The sequence below is a fragment of the Scomber japonicus genome, chromosome 10 (genome assembly GCF_027409825.1).
Source record: "Scomber japonicus isolate fScoJap1 chromosome 10, fScoJap1.pri, whole genome shotgun sequence".
Lineage (NCBI taxonomy): Eukaryota > Metazoa > Chordata > Actinopteri > Scombriformes > Scombridae > Scomber > Scomber japonicus.
The window spans coordinates 8,643,489-8,663,412 of record NC_070587.1 but is presented as its reverse complement, the minus strand read 5'-3'; the positions used below and the strand labels follow the sequence as shown (position 1 = coordinate 8,663,412).

General features: G+C 40.0%; 2 protein-coding genes across 2 annotated transcripts; both read left to right on the top strand.

Annotated features, from left to right (window-relative positions):
• The first annotated feature begins 635 nt into the window (after positions 1-635).
• opn9 (opsin 9) lies at positions 636-6,155 on the top strand. The gene is made up of 9 exons (XM_053326958.1): positions 636-756; positions 1,513-1,663; positions 1,809-1,948; positions 2,267-2,405; positions 2,573-2,687; positions 3,849-3,929; positions 4,023-4,497; positions 4,588-4,848; positions 6,037-6,155. Exons 1-9 carry the CDS (start codon positions 636-638, stop codon positions 6,153-6,155), a joined length of 1,602 nt encoding a protein of 533 aa, XP_053182933.1.
• Positions 6,156-6,399: 244 nt separating this feature from the next.
• iffo1b (intermediate filament family orphan 1b) lies at positions 6,400-15,806 on the top strand. Its single transcript, XM_053326436.1, has 10 exons — positions 6,400-7,164; positions 7,258-7,480; positions 10,978-11,038; positions 12,061-12,156; positions 12,681-12,821; positions 12,934-13,118; positions 13,220-13,346; positions 14,940-15,032; positions 15,444-15,574; positions 15,679-15,806. Exons 1-10 carry the CDS (start codon positions 6,495-6,497, stop codon positions 15,776-15,778), a joined length of 1,827 nt encoding a protein of 608 aa, XP_053182411.1. The 5' UTR covers positions 6,400-6,494; the 3' UTR covers positions 15,779-15,806.
• Positions 15,807-19,924: the final 4,118 nt, after the last annotated feature.

The following is a 19,924-nucleotide window of genomic DNA, read 5'->3' as shown; positions in this document are numbered from 1 at the left end:
AATGCTGGAAGAAATGTCCCACTGTTTTCATTCAAACTGTAATTTATGTTGTAGAGTAGAAAAAGATGAGCGTCAGCCAGTGGAAGCGAGATGATCTGCATTAATTTGCATTAATATTTCATGTAACTGTCAACTATTTTTATTATCAATTATGTAATTGATAATGATTTGTCAGACACAATACTGGCCAGAGAAGCTAGTTGATAGGGAAATAGAGAAGAAGTAACATGTTTATCAAGTTTAAATGCGCCACAGGGTCACAATGAGCACTGATATGAAAAATATAATCTGTAATATGAAGATTAATTCAAAACTCAAAGCCCTCCCTTACTGTTCTACTCTCTTTTTATTTTCTTAAGCTGGATCTGTCCTTCTCTTAAATGTGTGCACATGAAAAGCAGGATAGAGATTAAAACTGAGTGAAAATCACTTTCATCCTGGCTGAAACCACATGGAGATGATGGTCTAGCTGTGCTGTTTGACTTTTTGCTTCTCAAGAGAAAAAATATTACCTCTACATTTTCCGAATTCCATTTTGTAGCTTCTTAATTCTTCCATTTGTTTGCCTTCGTTGGCTCTTTTAAGCTCCAGGATCTGCCTCTCCTCTCTGTATGCTGCCTTGGGTCAGTGCAGCCATGGGAGAGAATGGTTCTCAAAGGAGCTCCTGGTTTGTCCCCTCGTCCATCCACCCGATGTTCCTCTCCAAGCTGTCGCCCTCTGTGGACCTGGCAGTCGCTGTCTTCCTCATTCTCACAGGTGAGATTATGGTCATGATTAAAATCACTTCAGAGGATAATTTCATCTTGTATCTCATTGTCAGAGTCATTTTGGTATGTCCATTTGCAAACTCAACCTGTAAACTTCATTTTAAATTCTAGTCAAGATCCAAAGCTTCCAAATATGCTGTGCCAGATATATATATAGATATATACAGTAAAATTTTTATGTGAGGTTCAGCCTCAAAAAATATTGAGAATTGTATTTGAGTTTTTTATTATTAATAATAATCATCAATGTTTTTTCTTTGTATTAAGTGGTGCAACAGGCAAACACAATATATTGTCTTTAAACTATATTTATCTTTAAACTACTTAAAGCAACATATTATTGGGAATATTGGGGTTGCTTAAAGAGCCATCCTTTCCTGATTCTTGCTAATAAATATGTTTTTTTTTCTTTTGCTCTGTTGTAATCGTGAGACCAGATCAGGTGTCATTACAGTGCAGACTGTATTAATGCAAAACAGCTGAATAATAGAAAACCAAGAGAGCCCCTGAATCTGAAACATCGCCTTCACTGTCTGGTTCACACAACAAATAAACATAGCTACAGATAAACAGATGCTCCTATTGATTTTCTGTGATTTAAAGACCTAATTTAAAGTCTCTGTGATCAAGAAAAAATGATGTGCTTCATGCTAAACTAATCCAGCAATCTGGTCTTTCTTACAACATTCGTTATGTTATGTGTTGGGTTAGACAGATCACACACAACACCTGCTTCTCTTTTCAGGTGTCATATCAGTGCTGGGGAATGGCTTGGTGTTATTTGTCCACTGTAGGAAAAGAAAGAAGCTCCGACTCCAAGAGCTCATGACTGTCAACCTGGCTCTCTGCGATTTTGGCTCCAGCCTCTTGGGAGTGCCATTCTTCATCACTTCCAGGTACAGAATCCTTGAATGACTCAAAATCAGGGTGATGACATTATATGCATAATACTAACAACATCTACACCATCAGCCGTTTGTCAGAGCCAGAAGGCCATGATCCATTAGGGTGCAGGACTAAGCCTTTCTCTCCCTCTGTTAGCCTGTGTCACGCGTGGGTGTTTGGAGAGACAGGATGCCTTTGGTACGGCATTCAGGGCTTTGTGTTTGGCATCGGCTCTCTCCTCACCACCTGTCTCATCTCTCTGGACCGTTGCCTGAAGATCTGCTGCTTAAGATATGGCAAGTCTGAGATCTTCTTCTAACACAGGCCAAAAAACACAGTCCACACAGGCACGACTGCACCCTAAATTCACTTGACTCTTCCTGAATAAATTGGACCATATCCTACTTTACAAGCAGGAAATAGTCCAATTTCTTCTGCCTATGTATTGACTTAAAGATATATTGATTTAAAATTTAGTGCCAATTAAAACGGTTAATTGAGATTTCAAGACTTTCCACCAGGTTGAGTGCACATTATGTTTCCACGTGCACACACCAATCCCATGGTCACACTAACTTCACTGAGTTAGGTTTGAATAACTCTCACCTCTCTAGGTCAATGGATCGAGAGGCACCATGTATCTCTGTCCATAGCTCTGATGTGGGTTTACACATTTTTCTGGGCCTTCCTGCCTGCTTTTGGATTTGGAAGCTACGGACCAGAACCTTATGGGACCAGCTGCACCATCAACTGGTAATCCCCTGTTTGATTTACTGTGCTACTCCATCCCCCCTTGTTTACATGCATACACATCTGCAGACCTCTGTGTCATAGCCTGTGTGCATTTCCTGATTTGTATTCTTTGTGCATTTGCAGACAAACATGTTGATTAATCGCTCTGCTTGTATCACAATTTCAAGGTGGGCAATGAGGTCGTCTCTAATTGACAGGATCTATATCTTCCTCATCCTGACATTATGCTTCGGACTTCCCACGCTCGCCATCATCACTTCATATTTGGCCATTCTGCTGACGGTGAGGAACCTTAAGACATAAAATGGAGGATCAGGAAACTGTGCTAGTACTTATTTTGGTTTAATGTATTAGGCCCGCAAGTGTTCAAGTCTGTCCTAAAACAACAGCAGGTACTTAAATGAACACTGACAAATGTTTTTCCTGCTATAATCATTCCTTCTGTTCATGCTTATATAGAAAATGTATTTAAAAGTATTTAATAAGTTAATATATGGAAACTGACTGTTGTTTTAGAGAAGACCTGAAAAATTGTGAACCTGTCCTTTTAAGCTATTATTTTAGAATATAATTTAGCAACTCTGGCACCCTCTAGTGATCGAATCCAAGAAGATACTGTGGCAAGCAGTAATACTGTGCCACTGCATTTAGTGACACAGGAAACATGGCAGGATAATGAACCACCCAAAGTGAGAAACTTTTCTGGGTGTTTCAAATTCTGTTTGAGAATACAAGTGAGTCATAATCACAGTTCACAACATTTTGGTTGACTTTAGTTCAATCAATAGTCAAAAATGAGAGACAAGGTGGCGAGGCGATCACATCGAATCACAGCCACCCTCAATGACAGCTCACATATAAGTTGCACAAATGCAACAAAACTGAGTAATCTGAATTGGTGAGCTGGACTGGGCTGCTCTTCCATTTAACATGTTTTGAACTGGCGGCCAGGAAGATGGTAGGTTTTTCAGTGTGGATGGAGAACTATACTGCATTGGTTCCAAATGTGAAGAGATTTGTAGGAGTATTAACACAAAAACACAGACATAAAAAGCACAAATGCTTGAAATCAAATGAAAGTATCAGGGCCTTAAGATGGATCCTGCATCATCAGCTGTCTGTCTACATACTCCTAAATAAATTTGTGTTTGACTAATTGATCACAAATAAAGCGCCAGTGGGGGCCCCAGTAGATTTGTCCAGTTAAACAAGGGACACTGAATGGACTGAAAGCAACAAAAATGCAGTCAGAATACAATCACATAGAAATACTGCACATGGTTACTGTATATATATATATATATATATATATATATATGTATATATATATATATATATATATATATATTATACCATACTATATGATGTCCTTGCAATAATAAAGTCCTTGTGATTTTAAAAAAAGTTGCAAATAGCAGCGTTAAACATTGCTTCTGTTTTCAGGTGTACAGATCTAATCAGACCCTGGCATCTATGACGTCCTCCTTTGTTAGTCACACCAGCAAAGACCTGAAACTTGCCAAGGTAGGCCACAGTGAGGATAATATATTCAGATTCCTTGATACACATCTTGAAGAAAACAAATAAAAAACAAAAACAATGGTATGTTTATTCCAGATGGCTGCTGTGGTGTGTGGCACTTTCCTCCTGGCCTGGTTGCCATATGCCACTGTGTCTCTGATCTCTGCCCTCATCCCCAGTAACGAGCAAGAGGCAGAGGGCACTTTACAAACTGTGGTGGAGTTCAGTGGCACAGCCTCAACACAGATCCTGGACTTCCCCTCATTGGTCAACTGGACCACCGCAGCATATTACAGACAAATCTACTCCAACCCTGGGGAGAAGGGGAGTGGAGTGTCCAACATGAGCGAAGAGGCCAATCCAATCCCCAGGAGCCGCCAGCTGTTCTCCTGCCTGCCACCTGAAGTCACTTTGATCCCTGCTATGTTTGCCAAGTCTCACTGCATGATTAACCCTTTAATCTACCAGATTATGAACTTGGAATTCAGGAGTGATGTCTATGCGATGCTGTTTGGACGAGAGAAGGCAGAGAGGAGGCGGCTGCAGGGGAGACATGGGAGCTCTGGTGAAAGTAAGAACCATTATAACCTACTGTCCTTTAGTCTCTTTTTCTTTAATTGGATGAATGTTTTGTTTTTGACAAAATAGATAAAGTTTAAAGTTCTTCTTCTCTCAAAAGGGAGCATCAGCCTGTCCTACTGCCAGAGCTGGAGGAGGAAGAAGAGCAGCCCCACATCCTTGCCTGTAGATAAAAGATATCTGCAGGAAGAGAAGAACCAAGAGAGGAGCAGCGGAGGACGAATAGGCTGCTGGGCAGATAACATCTCAGTGGGATCTGATGCACTGGACATTACCTCTTTGGACACTCAGCGAAACATGGAGAGACACTGCAGCACTGGTGTACAAGAGGAAACCTCAGAGGGTCCAGCATTGTCACTCTCTGATAGATAGATAGATAGATAGATAGATAGATAGATAGATAGATAGATAGATAGATAGATAGATAGATAGATAGATAGATAGGTAGGTAGGTAGGTAGTTAGGTAGGTAGATAGGTAGATAGATAGATAAATAGATAGATAGATAGATAGATAGATAGATAGATAGATAGATAGATAGATAGATAGATAGATAGATAGGTAGGTAGGTAGGTAGGTAGGTAGGTAGATAGATAGATAGATAGATAGATAGATAGATAGATAGATAGGTAGATAGGTAGATAGATAGATAGATAGATAGATAGATAGATAGATAGATAGATAGATAGATCCTGTTGTCTAAAGTCTGCATTAATCTTTGTAAACAATCAGTCAATGTTGTGAAGTACTGCAATGCAAACCTTTTTAATAATCAGTCTGCAGTTAAAGTTTTTATTCAACTATAGTGTAACTGGCAGGTTGTATAAGCTGTAGATGTTAATAGGCTATGAATAAAGAGTTAACGACTTCTTGCTTTCTAATGAGCCACCAACAAAAGCTATTAGGTGCACCACTTGTGCAGTTTTACAAGTTATTAAACTTATTATGGACATGAAGTCCAATAGCTACGATAGCAAAAAGCAAATGTCCTGAGCTGAGATATGTTCACCATCTATCAATAATAGCTTATAACTGATTGATGAAGCATCAGTAAACAATGTATTAACTATTATTAAACCATTTATATGAAATAAAAGATTAGAAAAGATTTTTATTCTGTACATAAATTAAACTTGTGGGTTTTCAAACTGCAGTAAAAATACATTTAAAAAAAAAGGTCAGAAAGAATGTAAAATGTGAGTTGTACATTTTAGGAGGTGAAACCTGAACACAAACAAGCATGCTCATTTTAGTCTCGTGTCATTTCTTCTATAAAACAAACCAACAGTGTGTATTTATTACTTCTAATCTAACAAATGAACTGACTTCACATTAATTTCGTATTATTTATATAACTCTAATTTCCTGTCCTGATTATAAAAGCATCTTGGCACATTTGAAAACATTCTTTTATTTGCGATTTGTAATTTTCATTTTGTTCAGTCAAGTTTATCCAAACATGGATTCTGCTTGCTCAACACAAAACCTGAGCAAGTTAACGCTGAAGCCTTCTTGTGTTTTTTCTTCCACAGAGAGCAAACAGTTAATGGATCAGCGCTCCTGTAGTCGCGTCTTTACGGTAGCAGCTCCTCAGTCCTGCACCTCTCTCTCTCCTGCCTGCGGTCGCATCTTGTTGCCAGAACTTCAGTGACGCGGTGACACTGGATTTCTTTGTTATTCATTCAAGCTCTGCGTCTTTTTCCTCATTTAATCACGTTTACTTTGCGAAACACCTCGCTCAGACGCAGATCCAGTGTTGTTTCCTTCCTCGCAGTCCATCTGGAGTCGCTTTTGATGTTTTGTTGCGGATCAGAGCCTTGATCCATCAGCCGACGTTAAGACCTTTCAGCTTTAAGGATAAGACTCTAAATTAGACACGGTTATATAATCAGGTAAACACTGGCGTTTTGCGTCTGTCAGGTACGTTCAGCTACATTTCATTTATTCAATCATATATTCTGTTGTAGAAAGACATTTCACGTCCGTGTTCATGCCAGATCTGCAGCGCTTTAGTTTTCCATACCATAGCATGAATCCTTTGTTGGGGGCCAACACGCATCTCCAACAGCACCCACAGCAAAGCCAAGCGCCCGGACACCCAGACTCTCCCTCAGGCCTCCTGCCCGACGCCGTTTTCGGTGGATCGGACGCGGCATCACTTCTACTGGCTGATCTCTCCGTCGCAGGGCCTGATCAACAACCGGGGCCTGACTTCACCACCGCACCCTTACAGACCTCTCCCTACATCCACCACAACCCCAGCAGCCACTATCAGCACCGCGCTGCGCAGCATCCTCCCGCAGCCATGGCTCTCAGAAACGACCTGGGATCCAACATCAGCGTCCTCAAAACCCTCAATCTGAGATTCAGATGCTTCCTGGCTAAAGTGCACGAATTAGAGCGCAGAAATAAGATTTTGGAGAAGCAGCTGCAACAGGCGCTGGATGCCAACAAAGGTTGCCAAGGTGGATGCTGTGAGAGCAGAGCGCATACCCAGGAGGCGAGTGTGCAGACCGGATTTGTCGGGGCGATACCGCTCAGGCCCGGATCCCTCCCCTTCCACAACACCAACAACTCAGCCAGGAGGCCTACAACACTATTCCCTCCACCGCCACCTGCAGCCGCTGAAAACTCCAGCTCAACCCAAACAAACGCCCCTGGTAACCCAGCCATCACCATCAGCCAGTGCTCCCCCTGTGTGGACTCCCCAGTCTCCGGAACTAAAACTTTCACTAACAGCAGCGCTGGCCCAGGGAGCTCCACCAACCCTCCTCCTCGGTTCCTCCCGGGTACCATCTGGTCATACAACCACACCCGCAAGCTCGGCCCGGGTGCCGAGCGTCTGACTAGCCCTGGGGTGTCCTGGATGCACCCGGACGGAGTTGGGGTTCAGATTGACACCATCACCCCTGAGATCCGAGCCCTGTATAATGTCCTGGCTAAGGTCAAGAGAGAGAGAGACGAGTATAAACGCAGGTAAATGGAGTGAAACCTTTTTATTATACTTATATCAGGTCTGGGGGGCTTTTCTACAGAGCATTAAGTGGTTTTCTTAATGCTCTACTTTGAGCAGAGCTGTAAAGCAACTGCAGACCAGCTGTCTCCAGTACAAACAGAGTCAGCACAAATCCTCTCTATCCATCACCTCCAGCCTGACCCTGCACCCACTCTATGTCTGACCACACAAGCAGGTGCTGCTGCTAGAAATACCCCCCAAGAAAAAAAGAAAAGAAATGAACACACCAGGTGCTAAATATAAAAAAAGAATGAAGGTCAAAGTTGAACAGATTAATCTGTGGCACAAATGTTCGTGAGTCTAACTGCAAGCTGACTCACTGGTGGGTGTCTTAGTTTACTGGAATATTAGGGTTGGGGGGATCCACCCTAAAATAAGAGAGAAGTGTGTAAAGCTGATCGTTAATTGTGAGTAAGTCTCTCAAGATGAAATACAGTAAACATGATGTCATCTAGAGCCAAATCCTGTAGTTCAGCTAGCTAGGCCAGTATGAATAATGGAGCGAACCTTGACACGCTATAGCAGCAAGCATAGTGATTTTATCTGTGTTGTAAGTTTAACTTTTAGATAAACTAGTTTGAAACAATTTGTGGATTAATCAGTTTGTGGAAACTTAACCTGCAAACTTTTATAATGGATCATTTTTTAAAGCAAAACTGCCAAATGTTCACTGGTTACAGCTTCTTAATGTGTGGATTTGCTGATGTTCTTTGACATTTGATACTTTACTGAATATTTTCATATAATGAATCAATCATGGAGTTTTCATATATAACAAGCAATTTTTACTATTTTCTGACACTTTATAGAAATGAACAAATCATCTCATCAAGAAAAGAATCTGAAGATGAATGAAAAATATAAATAATCTGTTGCAGCCCTAAACTCAAGTAATAATTCAAAGAAAACGCCACAATCACTTATTTACTGTCAGTATACACCCACATTTCTTCTGATGACATCATCAAATTAGGGCTACAGCTCATTATTATTTTGATTATCATTTAATCTTTTGAGTATCTTCTTGAGTAATAAATCAGTCTTTTGTTCTTTAAACTGTCAGAAAATGATGAATCGATCATCACTGTTTCCCAAAATGCAAGCTTAACAACCTCAAATCTCGACCAACTCTCTATAACACGAAGATATTAAGAGAGGACTCGAGAAGCCAGGAAGTATTCACATTTAAAAAGTTTGGACTTGAGAATTTGGGTATTTTTTCTTCAAGAATGACTCAAAACAATTAATTAATTATCAAAATGATTGACTGATGATTATCTGTTGATTGATTAATTGACTAATTGTTGCATCTCACTGGAATGGCTCAGTGTGAACTCTGCTGTAAGGGGGATATTCCCTCTAAATGGTTGGACAAAGCAGCATAAACCTCACAAATTCACCTGCAAATATGGTAGCTGGGAATGATGTATTTTCTGTCCTGATGGTGAACTGCAGTTGGCCCATTCTTTCTGCACATTCATCACTGAATAGTTTCATATTATGTCCAAATGAGCAGCCATGCGTTGCCCATGGAGCAGATTCTGACCACAGTATAGTGGGCTCTTTGTGAAGAAGGGAGAGGGATGAACCTAACAGGCCAAGAGTGTGTGACATCAGACACATGCTTTCAGTGTTCATGTAGAAACATGAGAGTAAATGATTTACTAACCTCTCGCTCAGAAAGTTGAGAAAGCTTCACTACCTGAACACTCAGGTGTGTTACGTCTACTATACCTCACTCAACATCTAAATCAGTGTCTGCTTACCCTTCACTAGGGCCTACATATTTCTATATTTCTCAACTGCCTCTCTGTTAGACAGTAAGGGATCAGTTTACCTCCAAAGAAATTAAAGCCTTCAGATTCAACGATTCACCCTCCCACCCTTCCCCACCCTCACCCTCACCCTCCCCCACACCCTCACCCCCATCCCCCCACACTCCACACTGTATCTGCAATGCAGCATGCACTGCAAGCTGTGACTGCTAGATGGGGGCTTGGCTTGCAAAAAGAAGCACTTCTCTGCTTTCTGCAGGCTCTCACCTTACTGATCAAACAAGCATCCTCTACAACAACAACAACTCCTGTTTCATGACTCAGTTTCTTTCAGATTTAGCATTCCCTAATAGTCTCAGTGTTGCTGCAGAATTCTGCATTTAAAGCAGCATTTATATAAGAGGGTACAGTCTCTGCAGTGAGTCGATTTCCCCTGGGCACGTGTGTCGCGTGAAGTCACAGAATCCAAGATCACATACAGGCTGGGAGCTCAGGCTTTTAAACGTATTAGAGTTCAGATTCATGGACCAATCATCTGAAGTGCATTGTAGTAGTACACCGTTCATCAAACAACGATTCATCGGTCAGTGAATCAGCAAATCACTCTTTTACATCTTTCTCACCAGATTGTTTACTGATATGATTTAACTTTACTGCATTCACATTTTTATCTTCTGATCCACTCAGCCAGATTGAAATCATATTTCAAATTCTGTGCATGTAAAATACCCATCCAGTACCTGATGACCAACCTCCTGTGCTTTTGGACTGTGTCTATTTATAAAGCACTGTTACCCCCCCCCCCCCCAATAAAAGGATCTCACTCACCCTTTCACATGCACGAGGATCAAGGGATTGAACTGCCAACCCCTGCTCTTCTTTAATGGTGGCAGAGTTCAAAATGACATGTTTATATTTCCTTAACTTAAGGGAAGAAGTCATTGTCAACGTAATATACACTGATGCAGCTGCTCTGGTTAAGCTTTTGCAAATGCTGCTGCCATCCAGTCAAACTCTAAATCTGCTTTTTAGTGAATGGTTGACTCTGTTTTGCTTGATGTTAGATGCCGGTAAGAGTTTTGGTTTTAAAGAGAGATGTGCTCAATGTCTGGACAGAATGCTTCTCATACGCCTCCTGGTGGGTTCATAAAAGGAAACAGGTGGGCCTCTCCTGCACTGATATTCTGTTGTGCACTCTGTGTTTAAAATAACAGCCTCTATATTCTCCAAAATAAAATCAGGAAAAACATACAGTAGCACTCCATAGTTAAAACACCAGTGAGAAGAGTCTCTTTATATATCGGTCTTTTAACTTAATTTCTTCACAATCAATAGGCTGACAACATTTTAAAAATGTAAATAAATTAATCTAAAAGTTGATTCTTTGTGCTGTTTTTTAACCATGGAGTGCTGCCCTTTTTCTGACCTCCTGAACGGGTTTAGTCAAATTCTATGTTTGGTCTTAAAACCATTTACATCTGCCTTTCCTAACCAGGTCCAAACAATGCATCATATTTCACCAGGTGTACATGAGGCCAAATAATCACATACCATACCACATACTCATCTAGCTAGCAATGAGACAAACTTATGTTCTATAAGTTAATAATAACTTTATTTGTTTTGTCTACATTAAGGCACCCAAGTAAAAGGTTTGCTTTTTACATCTGTGTTTCTCTTAGATGGGAAGAGGAGTACACAATGAGGATGGATCTGCAACAGAAGATTGCTGACTTACAAGAGGTAACATTATGCAGTCCATTATGCGTGCGTGTGTGTGTGTGTGTCTGTGTGTGTGCATGTGTGTGTGTGTGTGTGTGTGTGTGTGTACTGTTGGCAGACATGGCAGTATGTCTGAAGGAATCTTGACTTCACATCATCAGCCTGAGTCATTTAAACAACCAAACTCAATTGGATGGTGTGAGAAGTTAAGTTCTAGCTAATCATAAAACAGCATGAACAGTGTTAGTGGTTAAACAGTCTAGATAAAAAGATAAGAGATATGTTTGAAGAGTAAAACGCTGCTGTTAGAAAAATATCGACGAGCAGTTCTCACACTTTGCTGGTGATCATTTCCTCTGTTCAGCATGTGTCACTGCCACATTGGTTTGAGCCTTGACTCAAATGAAGCTGTTGCTCTATATAATTAATGTTCTTTTACCTTTGATCAGTGACCGCTCATTGATTAAAGCTTATGGCCCATTCTCATTTAGAAAATATAGAAATCCTTTTTGAGTAAAAGAGAGCTTGTTTTATCTGTGACCTGCCAGCAATTTTGTTGCCATATATGTGTTTCCTGCACATATACACCCAGAGGTTTGTTGATTTCCTGTCTGTGTGTGTGTGTATGTGGAGTGTGTGTACATGTGTGCACACAAACTTGTGTGTTTGAATGCACGTGAACCACTGCCAGGAAACTGCAGCTGACATTTAGCAACAGTAGACCACATACAGCACGACACCACCTAACCCTTAGTGTTACAACACATGAATAAGTCAACAGGAGAGAGACAATTAGCATCACACAAATCTAGAGCTCCTCTGAGTAGATCACACATTTAGGATTTACAATGTTTTAGTGTGCTTTGCTGATAAAGGCTTTTGCTTTGTTGATGAGCTGCGCTTGCATAATGTAACCTGTAATTTCCAGTAAAGACAGATGTAAGACAGGACATCTCTGTGGGTGTGTGCATGTTTGCACTTGCTGCTTACATGTGCATGTGTGTGTTCTTTATGGCTTCCATTGTGCATGTGTGTGTGTGTAGGACCTGCAGGAGAGTGAAGGCTGTCAGGACGAGCTGGCTATCAGAGTTCAGCAGCTGAAGGCAGAACTGGTTCTCTTCAAAGGCCTCATGAGCAATGTGAGCACAGTAAAGTCCATACAGTCATTTACTGAAGTCACACACACTCATAACTGTTAGCAGACAATAGCTGGATGGACTGTGACATTCAACTCCTTAAACAAATTATTTATTGTTCACTTTTTGATAAGGAACGCTTCATAACTGGTTTACAAGTTTTAACTAATGGCCTTTTAGACACATTTGGTCCTTTGTATTAAATAACATTTGTAACTGCAGACTTGTGTATTTCATTTATAACTGTATCCTTATCAAGTAGAAGCCGCATTTATGGGCTAGAAACACACATCCACACTAGAGGAACATATAAACCAGTAAGACAGAAGTTTTAAAATCTGCCAACTGAAAGCCTGCACTTAATAATGATATATAAAGCATTAGACAGTCATTTTAAATCTTTAACAAAGCTACTAATTGCAACTTGTAAACCCTTCATAAATATGTCTTGTTGTGAAGTGGTACCTAACACTAGTCAGAATCATTTTATGAAATTTTCTGCTTGTCACTCTCCATTGTGCGAGTAGAACTTGTCGGAGCTGGACAGTAAGATCCAGGAGAAAGCCATGAAAGTGGATATGGACATCTGCCGCAGGATCGATATCACTGCTCGCCTCTGTGACGTTGCCCAGCAGAGGAACTGTGAAGATGTGATCCAGATGTACCAGGTACTGCGACTAAAACCGATCAGTCTATTACTCTACTCTTCTACTAAGTCTTTCTTTGCATTAATAGTAATACTCTGATCTCTTAAGCTGAATCTTGAATATATCACTGCAGGTTCCTAACAACCAATCATCCTTTAACTGTCGCCGCAAACAAACTCAACTGTCCCTAAATGGGAACGAGGGTGACGAGCCTGTCAGCACCTCAGAAAGTGATGGAGGAATAATCAAAGACGAGGAGCACTGTGGCTCGTCAGCCAATCAGATAAACGAGGAGATGCAGAGGATGCTGAACCAACTGTGAGTGGTCGAACTTTGAAATGTAATCAGTGTGACTGAGGTCTTCTCTATGCACTTCCAATTCTTATTTGCATGTCTCTGTCTGTGTATGTTCATTTTAGGAGAGAATGTGAGTTTGAGGATGATTGTGACAGTCTGGCCTGGGAGGAGACCGAAGAGACGCTGCTTCTTTGGGAGGACTTCCCAGGATGCACTCTGCCACCTGACCCCACACATCCACCAGGAGAGGTAGGCTGTAAATACAATTTATGTGCCATTTCAGTGGGATTCAAAGAATTTGATGTATCTCCAGCAAGGCAATTTGAATCTGGGCAAAAGTATATGCAACAGAGCACACACTAACACAAAATGAGCTTTCTGGGCTCAGGTCTTAATGAGTAGATGCACATTATGTGGACATACAGGGGATGGAAAGGGGAATAGAAGCGACACCTAAGCAACATAATGTAATCTAAGTTCACATATTCTAACCTTCTGAAGCTTCCAGTGTTCAGTTCTATTTAAACTTTGTCAAAGAGGTGCTAAGTCATCTCTATACGCAATTCTCTCTCATAGCATTCATTTGGAGGAGAAAGGGGTAACAGCCATCGCATGCCCTAAACAGAAGCCTTTTATTGCATTCAGCCTTGCAGCCAGTTTTCCCCAGTAGCCCATCAAGCACAGCAACCAACGAGAAGCAATTCTGGTTGTCTACGTCCAGCTAGCAGCTAAAGTAGGCCGAGCCAAAAGAAGCAATACTCCCCACTTGCTAGGTAGGCATACCTAACACAGTTAGCCCCACAGAGTTGCAACTCTTGATTGTGGATCATTGTGCACCCAGGTACCTGAGTCTGAAAATATCTTTTAAACCTGTATGGAGTCTAATGTGTATTTATATCATTGATCAGCTATTTGTGTTTCAATTGCATCATTTCAGTCACTGTTGTTTGACAGAATGGTTTGAATGTGTATTTTGTCTATCCATCTAATATTTTCTATTGCTCATTGAAACCAATCAAAAACCTGCCTCAGATATACGGAATGTATTATTTAGTAATTTTCACAGATTCACTGGATGAAGGAGATTTTGAAATATTATAATGTGTTTAGTGGCTGACTAGCGTCAGCAACATTTGTTCCTCTTGTCATCCTTTAGACAGCTGCTTGTGTGTTGACATTATTCAGAGTTCAGGCGAAGCTTTTAACGTTCTGACGACATGAGAGGAGTTGATGTGCAGAGCTGCAGCTTGATATAACGGCCAATAGTTTCATCTGAGGCGATGACTCTATGTTTCCGATACATTTATCACTCAAAGTTAGTGCTCTACTGTAGCAGGGACGTTTCAGGATAAATCACTGCGCGCACAAACACACACACACACACACACACACACACACACACGCACACACACACACACACACACACACACACACACACACACACACACACACACACACACACACACACACACACACACACAGAGTCAGAGAGGCCAGTGTCTGGCCTGTATTGGTGTACAGTGTGTTTGCTTCCAAGAAGTTGATGTCAGTATTTGTTTTCATCCACCGACGGTGTGGTATTTGAACAGTCTGCTTTCCCTCTGAAGAAGGAGCTGCTGCTTCGTGCAGTGAAATATGAGCTGATGGGAGCATAAAGCAAGCTGTGTTTTAACAGTGGTGTACCAACTTAGTATGTGTCTCATTGTGTGATGATTAGCACACAAACACACTCTGTTTACTGTGTTAAATGTTCCTACATTATATTACATCACATGGTAGTGATGTTTTACACTTAATCTGACCACGAATCACAAAAACCTGTCTGTGGTTGTCTCTCACCAGCAGGAGGACTGTCTGGAAAAAGTGATTAACGACACAGAGTGTCTTTTCAAATCCAGAGAGAAGGAATATCAAGAGACAATTGACCAAATTGAGGTGAGACACTTGCCTTACATTGTCATTACTTGCATATTATATTTTCTGTGGTATTTCATTCTCATTTTCTGTATGATGCTTTCAGATGCTTATATGACAGTTTTTCCTATGTGGAACTAAAATATTATTTTCATAATGTGGTGACTCAGTACAAAGTGAATCAGTTTTTCTCTTTCCTGTTTTTTTTTGGTTAATCTTTTAATCATGCGTCATATTGCTTTTTTTTTGAACACCTCTCAGATTTGTTCAAATTTTGTTCAAATTCATTGTAGGTTTCCTTCTTTTAGCATTAGCCAGCACTTCATATAATCGTTCAAGAATAACTTTATTTATGGTTAACAGACTAAAAGCTGAAGCATGTGAGCCAGTTTGTGACTGAATATTTGAAATATTATTATTTTCTGTCTCCAGCTAGAACTAGCTACAGCAAAGAGTGACATGAACCGACACCTGCATGAGTACATGGAGATGTGCTCCATGAAGAGAGGCCTGGACGTTCAGATGGAGACCTGCAGGAGACTCATCACACAGAGTGGAGACAAGTACACACTATCTTTTACTACTTTTTTCCAGAACCACATAAAAAAGAGTAATTCATTAAATTCTACAGTCTTGCTTCATGTTTTTCTTTTCCTGGCTCCTGCAGTAACCCTGCGGCACCTTCAGCCTCCGACGACAGTGACCAGAGAGAGAGCGACAAGAGTTCAGCGTCTCCACCTTCCTCCTTGAGTGCTGGGAGATCTTGACACCTCCTCACTCTGGCTGGGAGGGGGGCTCCACTGCATCCAACTACAGTACCACACCAACGCAATATCCACCTATAACTCTGGCAACACCATGTTTACATATGAGCGTTTGCATTTACTGAGTCATATTGTTTATTCTCGAGCTGTCCACGCAATTCAGCTCGAGGCTGAGCACTGAAACTGAGATTGTGTAGCGAGGCTGCATTGTTGTCATTGATATTTCACGCAGATGTCACTACCTGAGTCGGGGAAGAGGGCTTCTAGTTGGACTTTGTGTTGGAAAGCAATAGTTTATGAAGTGCATCGTATAATAAGTCTTTGAGATGCGTTTAGGCAGTGTAGATGACAGGAAAGCATAACTTATTCACTGAACACACACTAACAGACACTTGTTTGGCTTTGGCTTTGGCTTCTTCATCTTAAAGTATTCTGGGAAATTTAAGTAGTTCTCTGACACCTCCAGAATCTACTCCACAAAATATACACTCCCATAATTTACATCATATCAACAAACTGACAAAAAAAGGAAGCGGGATCATTTCAGAGCTGTAGTGGTACTTCGTCCTATATTGATGAGTTAGACCGTTGAACTAACCGAACCGTTGAGCTAATCTTTACGGGCGCATTTAAGCCTAATAAGATGTCATGATTCAGCACTTTACTGCCTTACAGCTGTAGATCCAGAGCTTGCTTTGTATCTGAATATTAACAGATGAAACGATGGGCAAAGTGAAGCTAAAGTCATGAATAAATCACAACATCTCTGCTTTATCTATCAAAACATAAAATATAAAACATCACTTTATAAATAACCAAAATACTAGCTGTGTGTAAACTGGAGCTGCAGAGTTGTATCTCTGTTATAAGTTACCAAGTTGTACTGTAATTATAAATACCAAGAGGCCTCCTTCTTGCTATTGTAAGCATCGTTAGGTGTGACACTGAGAAGAAAGTTTTGGCCTAATTAGCCTGTAGTAAAGACATTCAGTTATTTATCGACTGTCAATTACCCAGATCAAAACAGGTTTATGGGAAAAACATCCCTGTTGCTAATGTTTCTTGCATTTCCTGGCTTACCTAGAGGCACATTTCTATTAGATTTATGGATAAATGGCCACAATATATATTTCCTGTGCAGTTGAAATAACCATACCGACAGCATTGGCATTAGCTTCAGCATCATTTTGGTGTCAGACTTAGAAAGAGTAAACCACACCAATGTTACAACCCTAAAACAGAGAGAAATCCATCCTTAAAAAAGGCAAACACACCAATTTCTCAAAAAAGAACTAGCTAAATAACTTAGCAGAAGCAACAGCAGCATTTTAAGGAAAATGAGGCTGTCAAAAAGGTAGTTTACAATACTTAACAAAAAACAAAAAACAAAAAAAACACCTGAAATGCATCAAACATCGCAGATAAGACTGTTTGAGGTTTGTATTTCTTCTTTAATGGTGCTTCCTGAGAAACCCAAAGTACCAGGTGACAGCAGCGAAGGAAGCTATCTAGGGTCAGAGGGAAGCATGTTTTTCATTTTTGAATACAGACGTATGCAGTGTAAATACTGTCTGTACCCTTCTGAAGCTGATCTGGGATCAGCATTGGGGCTTCGCTCTGCTCTCTGTGTCCCTGACACTCCGGCAGGGAAAGGTGCTGTATGATGAAATGCACTGACACCCAAGTGTCATGCAGGAGCTGTAAATAATTAGTTTTATTTTCAGCAGCAATGCTTAGATGAGAGCTGCTGTGCTGTTTGAGCAGAGCTGCATGGTTGAGCAGGATCGCTGTAAATTACTGTGATGGTGAGAGAACAAAAACATAGTCATAAAATAATGTAAGTTAGCCATTGAGTGCCAAAATAGAACGAACACGGTCAAGTCTTCGAATAAACAGGATATCGCTAAAAACAGAATGATCAAATATAGCTGCCGGAGCTATTTCACCAAGGTGCTTGATGTATATAACTAAACCTATTTTTGAGCCTGTAAAAAATTTGCACATAAAGAAGAAGAGCAAAACAACAATGTATATGAATCAATCAGCACTATTACCTGTAAACATGTAACAACAACTCGCTGGAAATAGAAAACTATTTATACTGTATGTCCTCATCTTTAACATGTTGCCAGTGGAGACGTAGAATAATAAATGAACACATACCTCATTTTTACTTTATTTATGAACTTCGAAGCACATTTAACCTTGACCTTCAAACTCAGACACACTGCTACAGTATAACACATGATATCAAACTGCTGGAAAATAAACATTTAACATTGTCACTGTTAGGGGAATGTCCCCTGCTATCACTGCTCGATTATCAGAAACTGTTGTCTAAATATAGTCTTGGCTGTAGTTTCTTCTGTGTGATTGAACCAGGTTAAACGTATTTCTTCTGCAACTCACACTTCAGCGTTTAGTTTCCGTCACAAACACAGGAGGAGGACAGATGTGAAGCGTGTGTAAACTCGTGCATGTGTGTGATCCCAGTGTTTTGTTGTTTCAGATCAAACATAGAAGGAGAACGTCAGAGATGTGCTGAGTGAGACATAAAAACACACCATTTCCCTTTGTGTAGTTTTACTTTCACACGCTGCGTGAATCTCTATGTATGCATGTGCCAGTGTGTATGTTTTTTCTGTCTGTATAGTGAGTGGTTTTTAAAAAGACATTTACTGGGGCAAATGTACAACATGAAGAAGAAAATATATTGAATCCAATTGTTATTGTGTCCCTGTTTAATTGTTTGACTCGGGGAACCATGTTGAGATGTCTTTAGATCTCAAAAAATGTGTAAATAATCAAATGAAAAAAAAAAAAATCAAATGATAACGGAATTCCTTTTTCCCATCAGTCTTTCTTTATGAGTGTAGTTTTTTGCCAAGTAAAGTCCATTTTAAAAATAACTCCAACTAAAAAAATAAAGGAACTACTGAAATGCAAATGCTTTAGCAAAATGACTGTACGATGGCTTTGATATTATATGTTTCAAGGAAATACAGCTTTGAATATATATTGGTGTTTAAAGACTGCACGAGGAGAACATCTACAGTCACAGTCACACACCTGAAAACTTGCAGAAGCTTCGAGTTAAGATCAAATGGCTTGATTTTCAATGGAAATTGTGGCAGTTAAAGACAAAAAAAGGGTGTTTTTGTCTTTTCCTATGTGTCGTCATATAAGAGAAAGCCGTGCCTCAAAATATTTTAATAATATTTTGAGGTACACACCAATTTGTAATGTTTTGAATCCAGTGTGTTACGCTAATGAAGTACTTTAGATGTGTGACTATGCAGCTTTAGACACTAAGGCAAAGTTTGGCTATAAAGCTTTACTGCAGACATACGGTATGTAATGTTACAAGAGAGATGGAAAGAATAAAAGATGCAACTGAGAAACAAGATTATGTGTGATTATTTAAAGACTCAGTTCACCTAGACTACACACATAGAGAGGTGAAAGGGTTTGCGATGCACAAAGTATCTCAAACTTTTTTTCATGCAATTCAGCAGCAGTGTCTCGCTTTGGGAACAGTGTCTCGCTTTCTGCTGACAGAACTTTCATCAGTTTTCAATGGGACAACTTTCTGTCAAAAAAAAATGGTTCCCATGAGGAGCTGTTGACAGTGAGGTCTGGACACATGTTTTTGAAAAGATATGTTCCTGTTGAATTGATTTGTTTCATTGCTTCATTGTTTTCAAGAGGCAGTAGAAATCTGAATATATATATATATATATGTTTTTTTAAATTCCTAATGTGAATGTTTTGATTGATATCTCTATAGCTGTAGCTCTAATTTATTTCTCTCTTGTTATAGTTTGGTAAAAATGTACTTAAATCTCTGTATTTCGCACGAATACAAGCATGCATCATACATTAATAAACAGTTAATCAAGTTGATCAATCAAGTTGATGGATCAATCAATCAATCAATCAATCAATCAATCAATCAATCAATCAGTCAATCAATCAATCAATCAATCAATCAGTCAATCTCAAAACCTTGGCAAATAATACCCAAACTTTCTGCGTTGCTAGATATAACAAAATATTAGTTTTTTTTGTGATGACCCTTTAAATCACTTCTAGATTTCATTACATACAAATGCAGCTAGAGGATATTAGTAGGCCATTATAACAGGATGT